The sequence below is a fragment of the Amblyomma maculatum genome, chromosome 6, assembly GCF_055883805.1.
Source record: "Amblyomma maculatum isolate TAMU_Amacu chromosome 6, ASM5588380v1, whole genome shotgun sequence".
Lineage (NCBI taxonomy): Eukaryota > Metazoa > Arthropoda > Arachnida > Ixodida > Ixodidae > Amblyomma > Amblyomma maculatum.
The window spans coordinates 8,175,946-8,195,616 of NC_139349.1; the positions used below are offsets into that span (position 1 = coordinate 8,175,946).

A 19,671-nucleotide genomic window follows, 5' to 3' on the forward strand; every position below is an offset into this window, starting at 1 on the left:
TGCATATATTCTTGTGAGAACTCTTGTCATGCTTTCCTGGTGCTGAGGGGCTGACTTTATTTTGTGAAATGAGTGCCAGTGGAAAGAAGCACATTTGTATATGTTAAATTTTTCTAAGCAAGAACTGTATCAAGAAAAGATGCTTCTGTCATTTACATTTCATTTACAGTCATTTTTGCGCTTCATGACTAGCACTATCATTCAGGTTATAATATCGCCAGATAAGTATAAAATGATTATATATGAATATTGCTCACGTAACTGCTCATATTGAAGGCATGAATTGTAGAACATCCATTTATCGTTTGACAACAAAGTGCACAAAAATTCTTGTAAAAGATTTTCTAACGAAGTCCATCTACACTCCCTAGACCCAATCCCTGGGACCGCCACTGCATGCTTTGTTTGTGCCAGCACGACACAACTATGTAGCATAACATCTCTGCAAGGACTGCTGGTCCAGAAGAGTGTGATGGTGCTGTTCAGTACGTATAAGCAGATAATATGGGCAAATGGAGCAATCAGCATAGTGACCTTTAGCACTGTAGTCTAAATATGTATATCAAAAAGGAGTCATCAAACAAATGCTTCTCTTTCATTCCTTTGGACTGCTGCATCCTGGCAGAGCATCTAACTGAGGTTGTGATACAATATGAAGAATGTGACAGTCCACTGGTCAAAGATAAAAATCATACACCTAAAGAATGTTATTTTGTTTTTGAAAAGTTAGCAAGCAAAGGAAATCACTTCATGAAGATATAATCTTTACAACTTCAACAGTCCTGCTTTTAACTAATGCAGTGCATAATGAAGAGATGCATGTAAGTTCATCTGTTCAAGTGTAATCCCATAAGCACCTTCTGTAATTCTGTGACTGGGACAGTAATAAAAAAATGAGTGCCGGCACTGAGGAAATATCCATAATTTCAGACGCCTGCTTTCTAGGAGCTGCTTCAAATGAAGGTCTATGTCAAAAAAAAAAAGTGTAAACTTCTCTGTCAAACAATGCTTGCATCACAAACAGAGAAAAGAATGAGTCAGTAATTGTGGACACCCCCACATTACAAAGTAAGATGCACAAAAACCAATATATAAATGACCCACACCACTGCTTATATATTCTGCTGCAATAGCGCAGATGCTACCAGTGCTTCCAAATTTGCAGCTCTGGTGATTTGATGTGACAAGATGCAAGTGATGTTGTTTTACTAAAACAAAACTGCCAGTTCCAGCACAGATTTTTATACCCGAAGACAGGTTTCTGCGGCTATCCAGCCAAAGCTAACGGGAGGAGCTTTCCTCACAATTTTACTACGCCACACAATTCAGCCATATCTAGTCCCAGTTATGGTTTCAGTTACAGTTCTACCTTTACAATGAATAAATAGTTTCTGAGCTGCCACCATTGAAGAAATGTGTCCCTTTATGCCATTGAAGGCCAACATGAACGTAAATTTCTGGCTAATGTATGTTGTCAAAACACAAGCGCACTGCGGAAATACAGTGCAGAAATACAGTGGCACAGTAGACGTGGCTGATCTATATATATGCTTCAATATCAGCATGTGCACACTGTATTACACCCATGCTGTACTGGCTAGTATTTTAGTGCAAACTTGATGTAGAAATAGTGTCAACAATGTCATCATGGTGTAATATATTCCACAGCAGGATACGCAAGATTTCTGGAGGGACCATACATAATCCTGCTGCAAATTGAAATGGTGTATTTCGGCCCTGTAGCTTTTGCTGCATACCTACAAAAAAGTTGTCGAATTGCTGAGTGTAGCGACCACCTAGTTCTGTGCCCACCCGGTTAACCCACTCATCCACCCACTCATCCACCCGGTTAACCTTCTGATGTCCCCTGCTACACTTGCCTTCTCTTGGAATCCAGTTTGTTTCCCTCAGCAAGCATCGGTTATTCTCTCTTAGCATTACATGTTCTGCCCATGCCCATTCCTTTTTCTTAATATTGACTTGAATGTCACTGACTCATGTCTCCTTTGTGACATACACTCCTTGCTTCCTGTCTCTGTTACACCCACCATCTTCCTTCCCACAGCTCGCTGCACTGTCCTCAAATGGTTATAAAGACAATGATAGTGACCACTGATTATGGGTACAAACCAAATATTAAAGGTAATGGCTTAACAAAGGATACTAGATGCAATGGTAGTTAAAAACAGCAGGATGTGAAAGGAACATGAAATTTGATGCCACTTTCTGGACACTGTTACACAGATGGTATCCTGTGCTGGATCTGGATATGGTATGTTTCTTACTAGTAACTGCTCTCCAAGATGTAAATTCACTCTCTCTGGTCATTATTTATACCACCCACCAAGGAACTTTGACACTAATTATGCCAGTTTGATTACAACTATCATGATGGCAGTGATTACAAAAGGTAAGTGATCATGCAACATAACCAAAGTGCAGAACAACTTTACCCTTACATCATCATCCATTGTTTAAAGGGACGCAGCCCCCAAATCACACATACACAAAAAGAATGTTCCAAACATGATTGTGGAGAAATATTTGTCTTCGCCTGTATGCTTCATTTTTATGCTGTCCTGAAGTTTGTTTGCTCAAGCCCACAGGGAAGTACTAAACGAATTGCTTCATGACCTGTGTTGGTGAACTGATTAGAGAATAATCAACGTTTTTCTCCCTTCAAGTTCTCTGGCCAGAATACCTTGTGTCGTAGATTTACTCACAACTATTTAATCTATTTTGAGCCCCTTTGATTTGTTCCATACCGGAAGCTATACTGCAAGTGGAGGCATTTTTTGTTTGAAACTTATGTTTTAAATTCATGTACTCAATTTTCTTCTCACTCTAGTTATGGCTATGACTACTGCAGCACGAAAATTCAAAGCCAGAAACTTGTGTCGAACGAGAAAAAAGTATTTACAGATGTCTTTACCAGTCACATATCCCAGTAGAAAAGTAATGAATGCTGAACCAGCCTTTTGCGACATTTTGCTAACTCTGCAGGCTTTTACAAGAACAAAGGAAAAAGACGCAAAAAAAAAAAAAAAAAAGCTCTTGAGATATAACCAAGAAATTCTGTAAGAATAGTCAGACTATTATTACCAATAAGCTTGAAACATATTGTGCAAATCTAAAAGAAGTAAACAAAATCTTTCCTGAAAGCTGCGTCACCCTAAACGCTTTTTGTGCACTATAAAACACAGCACTTTGTGTATGAGTGATGAAAGCTATAATTAGGGTTACTTTCACTTAACGTAATGTTCCACAATAAACTTCCACTACTACTAACATTGCTATCTCTATTACCACCCCAAACAGCCCCCCGCGAGTTCTCTAGCGAGTCCAAATTTGAAACATACCGTGACGAACTGACTGTACGACTGTCAATGCTGCTTCTGCGCTGTACTGAGTTTTTGCAGCATTTCTGGCGATGCAGCGATAATTTCCAGCATCAGCCGCAGTAACATTAACAATCTGCAGGACTCCTGAAGAAAGCTGGGTGAACCTGAAAAACACAAGATCTTTTGTGAATTACAAGGCAATAAAGTTTCTAAATGCTATACTATACTATACTATACTATACTATACTATACTATACTATACTATACTATACTATACTATACTATACTGTACTATACCTTGGTTCCAAAATTCTGCATTTTGTTTGAAAGAAGTTTCCTTACTGGGCAGCTGCATCACCTTTCCAGAATTGCGTGATACTCAAGGATTCAAATCTATATAGGCTGCAGGTAATGCATGCTAGCATTCAAACTGACGACTTAATCGACGATTAAAACTCGAGCTTCTCATCACAGCCCTGAAGGACAGTGGAGAAGCTCGGTGATCACATTACTGGTGATCTCTCTTATTTTTTGTCTTCGCACACATCCTGCAGTGCCGTCTCTAATGCCACAAAACAATGAATGTTTCTAGGGCTTTTCTTTCAATAGTGTTACTTTTACTTCTCCAAACCAAGCATTTCTATGCGGGAGATGTACTGGTACCGTCAATGATGTCACCATGCAGCCCCGACCCGTCGCTGTGCTGTGCGGAGAAGCCTGATGGATGTGACGATTTTAATCGCTAATTGTGACATTGTTTCAAATGATAGTGCCAAGACATTTCACATACTTAAATTGCAAGCTATAATCATTTGACCCATTGAAGCTCACAAAATCTAAAACCAGTGTAGTTTCCCTCTAAGAAAACATTCCACATACAGCAAGGACAGTAACCTACATAATTCTCCCATTGCTCTTATGCTCTTCCGGTCACATCTGGTGTCCCTCAGGGCAATGTGCTCGGACCGCTGCTATTTTTGGTATATTGTAACGTTATTGTTGATGTGGTTAAATGAACCTGTGCAGATCCGTATGTACGCAGATGACTGCATTATTTTTAGTGAGATCCGGTCAGCTGACGATCAGGCCATTCTAAACACAACCCTTAACAATATTCTCACATGGTGTTGTAGATGGGGTATGAAACTTAAATCTGAAAAGACCGTCTTGCTACGTGTTACAAGAAAACTTCATCCATTAAAATGCTATTTCTTTCTGGGTTCAGGTCCAATTGCTGAAGTTAGCGAATACAAATATCTTGGTGTGACATTAACAAGCAACTTAAGCTGGAACACGCACATCTCCAACACTTGCTCGTCAGCATTTCGAAAACTTTGCTTGTTGCGCCATAAACTAAAGGATGCACCCCTCCAAGTTAAAAGGTTAGCAAACGAAACCTTTATAAGGACTAAATTAGAGTATGCCTGTATTTTATGGGACCCATATACTATCACCAACATAAACGCACTAGAGCGAATCCAAAGAAAAGCTGTCCGATTCATGTTATCACAGTACAGTCGAACTGTCTCTGTCTCTGCACTAATGCAATCGAATTCAATACCTACCCTTCAGTCCCGGCGAAAATTTATTCGATGAAAATTTTAATTTTTATTATTTAATCATAAACTTGGAATAAATCCTTCACCGTACCTAATACTATCGAACACCAGAAAAACCCGACACTCCCACCCTCTTTCTCCGACCCCATACTTTGCCAAGTCTAGCTTATTTCAACACTCTTTCTTTCCCCAGACCATTAATGATTGGAACAGCTTGCCAGCTTCCTAAATGACCATGTTTAGCATAATTTCATGCTCTGCTATTACCATTTTTCATTTCCTGCTGTTTGTGATCTGTTTTGTTTGCATTTTGATATTACTGATCACTGTAATAATTTGTTTTTAATCCACTCCTGCTTGGGCCTCACGGCCTGCAGTATGTAATAAAAAAAAATAAAAACATAAAAAAATTTGCTCCTCAGAAAACTGGCACAGCATTAGTCACGCATGCTTCCCTTAATGAAATTGAAAAGCTCACCCAGTCCAACAGAATTCTATTAGTACAGACAACAAATGGAAAGCTGGTTTTTCTGTTCAGGCTTGGAATATGAGGATTACAACTAAACAAAAACTCTCTCCAGCAAACTCACAGATGTGATTAATGATTAGTGCAAAGTTGTTTCCTTTACTTTAGCCTTTCTCTGCAATGGCAATTTCCCATAGAGTGAAAGCAAGACACTCACCGATCATCATCAGGTGGCACATCCTCCAAGTTGCGCTGCCAGTTGTAAAGTGCAGCTGGCACTGACAAGACATGGCAAGCAAACCTTGCAATGCTCCCAACCAAAACACTCACTGGCTGTGGTTCCTCAGCAAAGCCTTTGGGCATGCCTGCAGAGCCACAGAAGCATTCGATTTGAATGCTAGAACCTTTAAACATTCCTAACAGCACCAGTCAGCATTGTTCTAAACACATTTTAGCAAACTTTTCCATTGTTGGGCGATGCCTGACAGATGACCAGAAATGTTTTATGTTGGTTTATTGGGTTTAACGTCCCAAAGTGACTCAGGCTATGAGAGACACCACAGTGCAGGGCTACAGAAATTTCGACTTGGGGGTTCTTTGATGTATACTCTCCGTGTCGCCTCCACTGAAACACAGCCGGTGGCAGCTGTGTTCGAACCCGGCTGCTCCGGCACAGTAGTCGGGCATCTTAAGCACTGCACTACCGCAGCAAGGCAGATGACCAGAAATGGTTAACCTATCTTCTTCTAACTTCACTTTCAACTATTCTGCTCATGAGATGTCTTTTCATGTATTGCTTCAGCGCTCAAGCCTCACACTCGCAATACTATGCAAGCATGTCAACAATATATCAAATAATGGGTGCAACGAAACTATAAAGGTACCCCTACTGATTGCCAAGCACAATTTAAAGACAACTCTTATCCCTGGCATATAACATGTCAGCAAATGCACCTCATACCTTGTTCATGCAAATGTGCTTGTTTCTGTCTACCTTTTATTCTAGGTGGTCAGCATAGCACAGTAATAATCTTGATGATACCTTCCTGCTGCTCTGATTAGCATGTAGCCACACTAAATCATGGACGAAGCCACCAATGAAAGTAACATAGTTGCTTTCCCCCATTTAATCTCTATGGCTTTCGATGTGCTCACCGGTTAATGCACATCATTTTCACTGTTTATTGTGCACAAGGTTTATTTACTGTGCACTGTGTATTTTGCACAGTGTGCTGACAATTATGTTTTATAGGAGCGCAGCTGACTCCACGCTATAATGCAAAACATTATCCACCTTTCTATGAAGCATACTCCAGAGAGAAAACAGCGATATCCTGCCACTGATTTGTGTATAATAAGGACGCAAAGGAAAAGCGAAAGGTGGTGGGTATCACGCTGAAACTCCACCTGTCCCCCACAATAATATACTATTATTCACCAAAGAATGCAGCTGTTAAGCAAATATGCTTGTCAATCTTTACGAGGATCAATGTACTGAAGTCATCGTGCTGGTCAAAACTTTTAGCCATGTCCACTCCCTCCTAATGTGCCAGCCACAATGAGTATCCAAGCAATGCTATAGAAATGCAACAGAAACCGCATTATATTTCCACTACCCTTTTCTTTCATACGACTCCTTCCCACCTTGAATAAGGGATAAGTAAGGAAAGGTGCTGCAAGTATGCGTGAGGTGTGAGCGTCTACTGCTAATGTAATGCACTGATAGACCAACAGCATGAAAGTAGAATAACTCACGCGCTAGTTCAACTTGAATTGGGCGGCTGAACATGGTGCCAGCTTTCGTGTGCACCATGCAAGTGTATGTGCCGTCATCCCTACGGCCATTTTTCTTCTTCTGGTAAGCAAACTGCTCAATGAGGAGGGACCCGTTCGGCAACACTGTGTGCTCAGTGACACTCCAGTCCAATGGCTTTCCCTGGGGGAAAAAAAAGGAGCATGGCTCCATGGTGTTTCGTAAATGTTGGCTCCTTCAGACATACCTATCCCTTTACACATTACTACAGGGCAGGTGTCTCAAACACGCGGCATGTGGGCCACATGCTGACTACAGAGCTGCGTGATGTGGCCCGCCAGCTCCAAACATTTCAGCCTTGTTCCATGAGCATGTGGCACCTCCAGGAGTCACCTTTACCACCAGACTCCTTTTCCAACTAAAATCAACTATAAGGCCTCATCCCCAGATGATGCACATTTGGTGTGGAAGCAAACAGAGGCACTGGCCGCTTAATCTGCGTAAGCTTCAGGCAAAAGTCGGCTGCCTTCAATAACAAAGCGCCTTTCATCTCTAAGTATACATCTTTTTTTTTTTTTTTCCTTTTTCAGGATAACTGACTGTGGCATTAACCGTTCTGCGCATTTTGCACAACATTCATAGGGGAACCTTATCGTGAAATGGTGGCGGCAATAACTTCTGCAATTCCAATGCATTCGATCATCTGATAGGCACCTAGCATTAGTAATATAAAATGCTAGAAGGCGGCAACATTCACACTCCTTGCCTTTTCCACATTGCCAAGACAAACTAGGGCAAGCCCTTTTCCAGTTGCGATTTTCAACGTTGTTTGATGGCTACTGCATATGTGTTTTGCACTTCCTGCATGTGTGTTGCCATGTGTGTCAGAGCGCCCAAGCGCAATGACGACTGACGCAGTGATTATGAGCACGAAAGGCAAACTTTTTTCAGCAAACTTTTTTTGATAGTGCATCCGAAGATGAAGCCTTTCAAAGCTTTGAATAATACTGTGCGAGAGTTTTCGAACGCAAGTGTTGCCTGTTCTTTTTTTTTTCAATAATTTGCACTTAATAAGTTTTCTTTCAGGTACAGATCCCACAATGGTCAAGCAAGCATATATAGTCAAGTACTATTGTACTAACCTGGGCAAATTAAGTTGTGTCTTATACAAGGGTGCATCTAATATACCAAATATTTTGTCGAAAGCCTCTGAACAGGAGGGGCGCGTCTTATATAATGATGCGTCTTATACACCGGAAAAATTAGCATTTATGCCTTTATAATATGGAAACTCACTGCTAGGACAATGGACAAAAGGAAAATTCAGAACGCCCACTGTGGCCCTTGCATTTATGTTAATGTTAACAGCGATGAGATCAAGGCCTCTACTGCCCCGCCACAGATGTTTCATTTTCTGCACTTTGAGAGCAGGGTAGTGAACAAAGTAGTTTAAAAATGTAAATTACTTGAGTGATGAACTTTTTCTGTTATGCTTTCATGCTTTATGGTGCAAAGTTGCTCAGTCCATACAACTTATACAACTTATCATTTTCCATATTTTGTACATAAATGAATGTAAAGAAAACTTTGTAGCTCGTGCAAAGTAGAAAACCAAACTCAGTAGCTTTCAACGAACTGAGTGCTGCTGTCATGTATGGAACAGTTGTTGAATTTAACTTGTTTATTCATGGTCCGCCATTAAGATTCAATACACCACTAAACGTGTTAAATTGCCTATTATTTCAGCCATAATATTGTTACGTAAAGACTGAATCTATTTGATGCGAAGACAGCTGCAGCTGGCATAGCAACCAGCAGCACAATGGAAAACAGTCCCACTTCGTCGTCATCTATCTGCCTTTCTCTTCCACGAGGCAAGGGAGGGAAACACTCAGTCCTTATCTTCTCGTAACAATACTGTCCGGGGCAGTCAGCTTGTATACACAGTTCCAAATATAATGTAATTTCAACTTCACTGGTGACCCTATGCACAAAGGCTGCCCTTCATCATAGCTTGTGTTTTAATTTTTTTTTCTTTGCGATGTGTTATTATGGAGGACTTGCTTTATGGGCAGTTTTTCTTGGGAACCAAAGTGTCCATATTAAAGAAACTGTATTTGTATTTAGTTTTTTTTTTCTGTTTATATTTATTCATTCATTACTTCGATTTGAATTACATGAATTCCCCCGCTATAGGAGGCATTCATGTCATGCCACGAGTGCCACGGTGTTGTGCAACATGTAGGTTCAGCACTGCAGGCCAGAGCAGGAGGCAATGATTCCATTATACACCCACAATGCTTTTTCACAGTGCTCCACGTGCAGCCAAACGATAGCCACTGAGACACTGATTAATACTCCTTATGCTGTATTTGCTCGTACATTGAATGGCGCCCGCAACCGTTGCAATGAAAATGAATGTACGCCCACATTTTTGATACCTTTGGAGGAAATAATTGTGGTAATTGTGTGCATTAATACAGAAAACAACAACTTACAGAACCGAAAAAACATTGCAATCCCAACTTGTTTGTAATATGTTCACGTGCACCAAAATATAGCCACTAGCACCAGGGCAAACATTGCCGAGTGGAAGCTGCCAAGGTTCAGGTTGGTTCCTGGGACGACCAAAGCAATAAATAGTAACCTGCCTTGGTGACGACTTCAAACTGTGCTCCAGGAGCAAGACATGCTCGTCCTGTTTTGACCCCAATGAAAGTGCCCAGTGTTCAACCATGCTTCTGTTTTCATTGTTTTGTTGTTGTCTTATCTTTGTTGTGGCATGTGCTATATGAATGAAGAGGGAGGAAACGGTTGTCTGGGATGGAATCTGACAGGAAGACAAAAAGAAAATGAAGGAATGTGTGTGTTGAAGCACCTGGAGAGAGGTTGTTGCTTCTTTAACTCTGTTTACTTCTACTGTTCCCTTTGAAAAAAAAAAAAAGAAAGACTTAATTTAAGAGTAACTGCACAACTCTTTGTAAGTAACTATAATTACTGTTTGGAAGCAGAACTGGTATTGTATTTTACTTATATTCATGCTATATTTACGAAAATAATTTGCAATTTAATTCCTTTTCAAAAGTAACTTTTCCATGTATGCCTAAGTTTTCTTTCAGGTTGAGGTTGAAGTGGCTATTGGCATAAGGCAGGACTAGGTTTGTTATTGCTGCTGGGAACTGGTCAGCCATAACGACAAATGATATACAATATATACATATATGCTGCTGATCATGGCAAGACCCAGATAGTGACCTCTAATGGTTCCTTATCTCATAAGAGGTGAACACGGACGCTCTCTAGTATTTGAAAGAAAGGCCTGATGCTTTTGAAAGAATGCAAGTACCCCATCAAATGTGTTTCTATCTTGGTTTCATTTTTTATGGGGTTTAAAGTCGCAAAGGGACTCCAGGTATGAGGAACGCTATAGTGGAGGGCTCCAGAGATATCAACCACCTGGGGTTCTTTTACTTTCACTGACATTACATAACACATGGGCGCCTAGCTTTTTTGCCTCCATCGAAAAGCGGATACTGCGGCCAAGATCCCATCCCGCGTCCTTGGGTTCAGCAGTCGAGCGCCTTAACCACTGAGCCACCGCGGCAGGCTTTTCTATCTTGGATAGACATGCAATGTGGAAAACATGCGCCAGTGTCACCACATTGTGAGCTCACATTGTGATTCCAAGTGATGTTGTATGGAGCCAGCTCCGGCAGTACAGACACAGAGCAGTCCAGCAGGAGGGGCTCACTCTTCACTGCTACCAGCTTTGGACCAGACAGGTGAGTGAAGTTGATGCCCCTCGGAATGCACTGGCCCTCTGCAAGAACATAGAAGAAAGACAAGTAGTGAGAACACAGAGGCAGAAAATCTACTGAACAGTAAAATGAGATTCAGTGATAACAAACGAATGAATAAAGGCGTTTCAATCGTGTCAGCTATGAAACACCACAAATGTCACCTGGCAACTTAATAGGCTCATTAAGCCTTTAAAGTTGACAATCACAATATATTCCTTAGAGAAGTGATGCAAATATATCAGTAAAACTATCAAAAGTACTACTATCACAGTATAGTCAATAGTACTATTAATAGTAACATGAATAATTTAATTATGCAATGCTGGCCAGAGTTATTGCAAAATGTTTTGTGATAAATGGCTATCTCAGTTAACATAGTTCACATTTTATGACACAATAGCAATTTATTTAGTTAATTGACGATGTTTTCATTCTAAATCTTGAAATGGAATATTAATCTGTAGCTGTGCAGTTCTGCATGCTAAAAATAGCATTTTCTTTTCAGCTACAACTGAACAGCCAGAGTTAGTTATTACACATCTTCTGGAGCTTACATCTATATCATCATCAGCAGCAGCCAGACTATACCCTCTGCAGGGTGAAGGCCCCTCCCACATTCCTCAAATTAACCCGGTCCTGTGCTACCTGCATCCACTTGACCCCTGTGAATGTCTTACCCTCATCCACCCACCAAATTTTCTGCCACCCCCTGCAATGCTTTCGTTCCCTTGGTGTCAAATGGTTGCCCTTAGCGGCCATCGGTTATCCTCACTTTGTACTACATGTCCTACCCATGTCCACTGCTTCTTCCTGATTTTGCCTCGAAAGTCATTGGCCCGAGTAATTTCTCTCACCCACTCAGCAAGCTTCCTATCCCTTAACGTTACATCTACCATTTTCTTATTCCAAAGCTCTCTAAGTTGTCATCAACTTATGTAAAAACCTTTCTGTCACCCTCTATGTTCAGCATTATAGGTGAGCACCAGTAAGACTCAACTGTTATATACTTTTCTCTTGAGCGATACCAGTAAGCTGCTAGCCATAATTTGAGAGTACTTGCCAAATGCTCTCCATGCCAATTTTATTATCCCAGTTATTTCCCTAATGTTGTCCGGATCTGTGGTTACTACCTGTCCTAAATAGGCATAATCGCCTACCACTTCCTGTGTTTTACTACATTGCAAGCTGCTGTTCCTTTCCAAGGCTGCTGAACATTACCTTAGTCTTCTGAATATTAATTTCTAGGCCTATCTTTCTGCTTTTCTCTCTAGGTCATTAATCATTCTTTGCAATTCATCCCCTGAGGTATACTTAGCAAGGCAATGTTATCAGCAGCTTGCAGATTACTGAGATATTCTCTATCAACCCTGATCCCTAACAGCCAGTGGCATAGCCAGAAATTTTTCGAGGGAAACTTCATCTACACCCTGATTTCGCAATGCCTACAGGTCTGCCGAGGTTTCAACTGAGCCAAAATGCTTTCTTGTGATCAATGAATGATAGGGGCTTGTTATATTCTGAGCACTTTTCTATTACCTGGTTGATAAAATGGATATATTACCATCTACTGCTGCAAATTTACACAAGTACTCCAGCTTTGATTGTGTAACCAAAACATTTAGATGCCTGACATGACCCTCTTCTCTGACACTACTAGCGCGGACACATGCACATACTATCACAATCACAGCGCGTTACGACCTGTTTACCTGAAATGTCTGTATCTTACGTTCAGGACACACACACACACACATATATATATATATATATAAGGATATTCTATCATGACAACATTTAATACATTCTATTACCGCTATACGTGCTTCTGGCACAATGTTGCGCTGTTAGACGAATCCTCCGACAAACCTAGCTGTTGCTCACGCAGGGCGCACTAAACCTTCAGTAGGTCATATTGCGGGTTTAGCTGCTGTATCATCATCATCAGTCTGACTATACCCACTGCAAGGCGAAAGCCTCTCCCATATTTCTCCACTTAACCCGGTTCTGTGCTAGCTGCATCCACTTGACCCCTGCGAACTTCTTAACCTCATCCGCAAACCTAACTTTCTGCCGCCCCCTGCTACGCTTTCCTTCCCTTGGAATCCAGTTTGTTACCCTAAGCACGACCATCGGTTATCCTCTCTTCGCCCTACATGTCCTGCCCATGCCCATTTCTTCTTCTTAATTTCCACTAGAATGTCAGTAACTTGAGTTATGGAGGCTAACCAAGAGAGTTCTACTTAAGTTGAGGACAACCCAGAGGGCTATGGAACGAAAAATGGTAGGGGTAACATTAAGAGATAGGAAGCGTGCAGAGTGGGTCAGAGAAATAACTCAAGTTACCGACATTCTAGTGGCTGCTGTATAGTGCTTAGAAAAGCTGACAGTGTGCACACTCGCCGGAGGACGATTAGCTCCAAACGTAACTTAATTCCTTGCAACGACGCCGTTAGCCCGGCGCCCGTCTGGCGCGTCTTTTCCAAACCCCCGCAGTGGCGCGCGAGCACACGAACGACTGACTCGAATCCGCCGACCGGCCCGAGAGAAACGGCGGAGCCGGCGCTAAATCCGCGACATCAGCGTGGCCTCGGGAAACCAATCTGATCCGCTGAAGTCGCTTTCTCCGCCGCATATAAAACGGCCTGATAGCGCGCTTCGATGGAAGCAAGGACGTCGCCGCGCATGGCAACTTTGTGTCAGACCGCGGGTGGATAGTGTCACGTGAGGCGCAGCGAGAAATCCGCCGAGTCCACCGTCGGCAGAGAAAGAAGCGCGCGACGCCAGAAAACAGGCGCAAGAACAGCAGTTTTAAATGTGCGGGTAAATACTTTTTCACGGGTCGAGGACCGCTCCTCTGTCTGAGGAACAGGTCAGAATTTAAAACGATTATCGAATGTGGCACTCGCTTGCGTCTTTGCAGAGTGACAGCACACGAAATCAGAAACGATAGCTCTCTTGTAAGAAACATAATAGGTAGGTAGTAGGCTATTTTAATCAGTCTGTCATCACAACTGGGGTCGACTATTGGGTCAATTATGGAATCTCGGGGTCTGAATCTGAAGAAGTCCCGACTGGCACGAAGCACTGCGTCGCCTGTGGACAACCGATGACTCTGGACTGTTTTCTGGCACGCGTCAGCACCAAACGCCTGAAAAAAAGTAAACCAGATTACCCAAAGGGCATGCGAAAAATAAATAAAACAAAAACTGCGCAAAGCGAAGCGGTGATGCCAAGATGGACGCCAAGACGGGTGGCAGTCGTGCGCTTGTTGTCATGACTAATGATTAATGGCACGCGGCTTAATTATTCGCACCAATACCCTCGCACACATAGGCTCTCGCATTAGAATTACCGTGCGCTTACGTGCTCTCGTGGAATTGCACGTGATCCTTAAAGCATATGCATGCTTGTATGGAGCGAGCCTCCAGCTCGAACGACATCAAAATAACGTCCTTCGTAGAAGATCAAACAGATAGTCACCAACAATCTCGCTGCAAAGGTTTCAAGTGCTGGGATTAAAGTGGTGACAAGAAAGCACTGTCCACAAAATGCTGCCAATAGACCTTTTTTAAGTAGCGCTACTACGCATGCGCGAAACCTCCTCGGCCGCCATTTTCGCCGGGATGCCATGTGAAAATAACGGGGAGGACTTCGCTGCACGTGCTTTTCCAGGAAACGGCCCCCCTCGCTTCATCGACGCGACGAACTGCTGCACAGTAATTGAGTGCAGTGCTAGCATCTTCTAGGCTTTCGGAATGGTAGCAATATGTTGTCCCCGCCTCCCCCATCTTGCCTCAAAAGAGTGACATGGCCAGGTTCGTCGGCTTCCTATTGTAATTGCCATGGTTTAACCACCATTGGGAGGGGGGGTTAGTGCGTCATGGTATGTTCACAAATGACTCACGCGTCTATGCACTGGCTAGGCAAGACCAGCCCTGCTTGGTAACGCGTCGCGTCCCGTCAATCGTACTTCCCCTGGCGGCCGCAAGAGGGGTGTGCTTGTTTGTGGTTTTTAACGCGCGAGCAGGAAGTGTGTGTGGAAAGTGTGAGCAGGAAATACCAAAATATAACTCGATTTGGTATCACAATTGTGACGCAACCGCTCTTTGTAAAGTGTTCAGAGTGGCGTCAAACCCTGTCTTCCCAATAGTTGGTTATCCGTTGTGAAAAAAACAGTATAATTGCTACGTGCTGTTTTGTCACAAACAGTAATTTAGTTCAGCATGCGCGTGGCGCTGGGCAACGGACCGACAGAGAGACACGACACATTCGCCAATCCAAGCGAGAGACACCGCGGATGAGGTCGCATCAAGCAACCGAATGCATGAACGCGGCGCGGCGGTCTCTGCGATGCGATTGGACTGCGCACAGGCGCGGCTTTGGGCGAACTCTTCACGGAAAGAGAGCGTCGCGCGATCTGCTCGTCAACCCGCCGACGCTAAGCCATCGATTTCCCGTGAGTAGGCAGGCTAATCCCGCGGCGGAGAAACTTTGTATCCGACGAACCCGTCCGACGCAGGCGGCGCCGACTCCTCCTCGTCGCCGCGGCGCCATCGCTTGATTTGGTCGCCCGAAGAGGACTCCTTCAATTCGGCCATCCGTCATCCACTGAGGGCTGTGGCAAAGGCAGCACGGGTGGAGCCCCCAGCCAAATGCACTCTCTCTCCCACACGACAGCGGTGATGCGCTGTAACTGTTTTTCTCCCCTCCTTGCCCCCCGAGAATGTTTGAGAATTTCTCTTCCACCGCCTTCGTCCTGCATCTAGCTTTGCAAAAGCACAACCACAGCTAGCCGTTTCGTTGAAGGGAATAAAAAATACACGTACGGCGGTGTGCGCACAAATATGCGACTCGTCCCGCGTTCGTGTGTGCGCGGTAAGGCTGAGAAGCAACCCTTCTCTGCGGTAGTGGGAGGGGTCAACGTGCTGCTGCGGTCGACAGGCAAGCCGTCCGCGCATATTTGATAGGCTCCGCGGAGGTACCTTCCCGAGCCGCGTGGGATGTGCACGGGGGAACACACATGGCGACGGCGTCCCTGTTTCGCTCGCCCTATTACCCTCCATGTTTAACAGGTGGTCGAAGTTACTCCGTAGCCCTAAACTGCGGTACCTCGTTCAGCTTTCATCCCACCTCCTATGTGTCCACGGAAAGAGTGTGACGGATACTGCCATTTCCTAATCATTGACAAAACAAAAAATCGCGGAACGAAAAGGCGGTATTAAAGGCACTATCCTGTTACTTGTCATTGCCCTCAAACCGTGTACAACCATGGGAGAGAACTTGCCACGCTTAACCCCGACCGTATTTCTCTTCCTGTCGAAGAGCGTAATTTAAAGGACATTTGTTTTCTGTTCGCATAGGCGGTCTCCTCCGCTCTTTCAACATTGCTGTTCTCTTTCGGAAATAACGCAACGGGGTTGGAGGGTATTCCCAAATCCAGCGACCGACTAAACGAATCTCGAGCTCGACTCCAATAACTGACGGGGGAGTCGAAAACTGCCCGCAAAAGACGAGCTACTGTTTTAAATACCTAAATGCAGAAATGCAAAGACAAAGCACGACCGTCATGAAAGAAAAATGTACTCCCGCCGAATTTCAGCAGAAACTCCTCTGCTTTCAATAAAGGCTATATCTTTTCTACTCCCTCTTCCTACAAACGGCGCCGTGTACCTTCAAATCACACTTTCGATGTGTGGCGTAACGTTGGTCGTTGACGGAGCATAATGGTGGCGGCAACTACGCAACGCCGCCACCTCGTGTTGACCATGCGCCAGCACGGCCCGCTCCGCGAAATGACAGTAAGCAGCGCGCCGACGGTTCTTTTTGCTCATTTCAGTCCGAATGCACTCAAATAAGATTTATTTTACCAAATATTTGTGGACAGTTTTCTGCACAGAATCTGCTTCCACACAACGACCGTGCAAAGTAGCGATACTAAAAAAAAAAATATATTAAATGAAACGTAAGAAAATGCATTACAATATGACGCGTTAGTAAAGAAAATAATACACAGCTGTTGACAATTTCACAGAATAACTTTCATTTTGTAGCCAGCAGTGCCCAAAGTGCGGGAAAGGTTGACTAGTTTTCGGAAACATGGGCTCCGGGTGGTAAGCACAAAGCGGCAAAAAACCCTCGAACGAACGGCGCTCACAGATTGACCCCGCTGCACCTGCTAGCGTGACATCGCTGACAAATTCAAGAAAAAGGGTCACTAGGGGCGTTGTGAATTCTTTGAGCAGCATTCACCACTTCGAATGTCTTCTCCAACCGGGCGACGAAGGCAGCAAGTGCATGGCAAGTGCTCATTCGTGTTATTTTCTTTCTGCAAGCTCTCCGAAATCGGCGAATTTTTCAGGTTGAAATGACCAGCTTCCCGCCAGTTCGAATATTATTGTGTGACGCGACAGAGATGTTCCTCGGCACCGTGCAATTAAAAATCACCTGCACGTTTCCTCGTTCTTCGCCAAGCGCGCGAACACGAACACATAAAGGCTTCGAATGTTTGGGCGCTTATCTTGCATCTCTCTGGCCCAGCACTATATAGACGCCCTTGAAGATTTCCGCGAGTGTTCACATTTTCCAAGAAAAGACGGTGGCTCTGTCGTGCACGTGTGCGGCTTTGCGGCTCGCCGGGGGGGGAGCAATGTTACTCTCGCAGACGTGAACGTGGAAGCTCTTCTGCTCGTAAATTAGAGTGGCAGCGCGGTTGTCAAAAAGACGAAGAATTCCCCACCTATCTTCCTTTCGGACGAGCGCGGTGTCCTCAGAGCGAAAACAAAGGAAAATGTCGGCTGCTAGCACAAACATGCCCGAGAAAGAGTACGTCCCCAACTATCATTGCCTGCTTTCGCATAGATTTTTTTTACCTTCTGCTTACTGATCAGAAAGGACGGTTACATTACCACCATCACAAAGGAAAGTGAGGTCAAAGATATCAGCGAATCTGTAGGAACGGAAGAAAGGGACGCCACGCGGGACATGGTCATAAAAGGGGCCTGCGCAGGCCGCAAGGGTGACATCGCCGTTACGTTCGTTACACAGTGCCTCTCTCCCTTCAGAAAGGCCATAAAGAGCCCCGCATTCCGCCCCGATAGTGACGCCCTCCACTACGCGCGCGGCAGCCGCCCTACGCAAGTTGGCACAACGATCTTGGAGAGGGAAGAAGGTATGCCGCCGCGAGTGCGACAAGCGGGTTCAGTGAACTACCCGTCTTATTTATCGCCCGCGACCCATCTCCGCCGCCGGGGCCTGCGTCAGGGCCAGGCTCATCGCCAGCGCGCGCGCGCGTGTGCGTGTGTAGGGTGGGGAGGGTGGCAGGGGTGACCGCGAGCCGCCAGCTGGCGCGTCGCGCGGTGCCTACACTCAAGGTGTAGCCGAAGGGGCAGGAAATGGAGGAGGGACACACACACGCACGTGCAACGAGAAGCAGATCACCCTGGAATTCGCATCTTCGTTCCCGGCGTCCCCGACTGTGCGCGCGATCCGGGTGCCCGTTTTCTGTTGCGATTCTTTTTTAACGCGACAGAAATCGAACCCCGCCCTGCCTCCGCATACAGTAGTCAGAAATCTTTAGCAAGTGAAACGCGGTACGGAACGACCTCGATTTCGTTGATTAATCGGAGAAAATCGAGTGCTAATTTCACACAGGGCCCCGTGTCGCTGTCGTAGTTGGTGGTGAACGGAAAATCCTGATTGGTAGACAGGGTCGTGACGTTATAGCCACATGACCTTGCGCGGGAATTTCAAACACCCAGCAACGCTCCCGCAACGTCGCGCGTAGAAAGAAAGTGAGCAAAGCATATCATGAGTGTTAAATGTTTCCGCTTGCATCGGAGTAGTTGATTCGTTTTTCAAAAAAAACTGTTTAGGCGGCGTTTAACCCACGACGTTTGTTTTGCGAGATGACACGCTATCGACTAGGTCACGCAAGGTTTTTTTTCTTTCTTTGTTGTCTGTTTTAACACAAATACCGTAAATTAAAAATAACAGAGACATACCAAACATGTGCTGACATATCACACTTAAACTTATTCAATGCAGCCAAATAATCAAACATGCTCTGCCATTCCGGCGTCTCGCCGTGAGTATCAAGTCATGCCTTCTGTGGCCTTCAGGACTAGGCCACAGTGACAATTAAGCGAGGGTTTATATGAGCGTCGTGTGGTCTTTCACGTAAAGTTCTATCTTAAGAGTATGCAATTTGAGAGTATAACAAGCCGCCACTGTGTCATAATACTCTTAAGCGGAGTTAATAGTGTTACGACCGTGCATCATCCGCACTTGCGCGCTCTATTGTTCGCCTGTGGGCATGGATAAGTGCTGTGGATATGTGGTGTTGGTACAATGGCTCTAAGTGAGCCTGTTTCCAGGAATCCTGTTTTGTAAGCCTGTTTTGCTTTGTGGACACCCTGCAAATGCCAAATTGACCCTGTCAAGAGAACGTCTAGAAAAACACAAAGAAATGTCCCCCTGCGGGAAATAGCCGGAAGTGCTTTCTTTCTTTTGTTCACCCTTCCAGTCGAGAAGCGCCATCGTCCAGTGAGGAATGCCTACTATCTAAAGGAGACGACAGAGTGACATGTCCGCTGACTTGCAGGACAAGAAAGGAGCATGACGCATACGGCCATTAGATGATTTCCCGGGAATGCAGGAAAGATTTGCAATTGTCGAAAACGGACAATGCTGGGAGCGCATGCGGCGCGCACGTGCACTTGGGTTTCTGAGAAGTAAATCCACTTGCCGGAACCAG

At 44.4% G+C, this 19,671-nt stretch overlaps 1 protein-coding gene across 3 annotated transcripts in view; it reads right to left on the reverse strand.

Annotated features, from left to right (window-relative positions):
* LOC146185019 (protogenin B-like) overlaps nucleotides 1-19,671 on the reverse strand; it is a 289,596-nt gene that overhangs the window by 71,195 nt on the left and 198,730 nt on the right. For all 3 annotated transcript variants that reach the window (XM_084605979.1, XM_084605978.1, XM_084605977.1), the window contains exons 2-5: nucleotides 10,794-10,939; nucleotides 7,122-7,302; nucleotides 5,584-5,731; nucleotides 3,360-3,505 (exon numbers count right to left, since the gene is read on the reverse strand). In XM_084605979.1, the coding sequence (XP_084462105.1) occupies nucleotides 3,360-3,505; nucleotides 5,584-5,731; nucleotides 7,122-7,302; nucleotides 10,794-10,939 (621 nt within the window). The remainder of the gene's footprint in view (nucleotides 1-3,359; nucleotides 3,506-5,583; nucleotides 5,732-7,121; nucleotides 7,303-10,793; nucleotides 10,940-19,671) is intronic.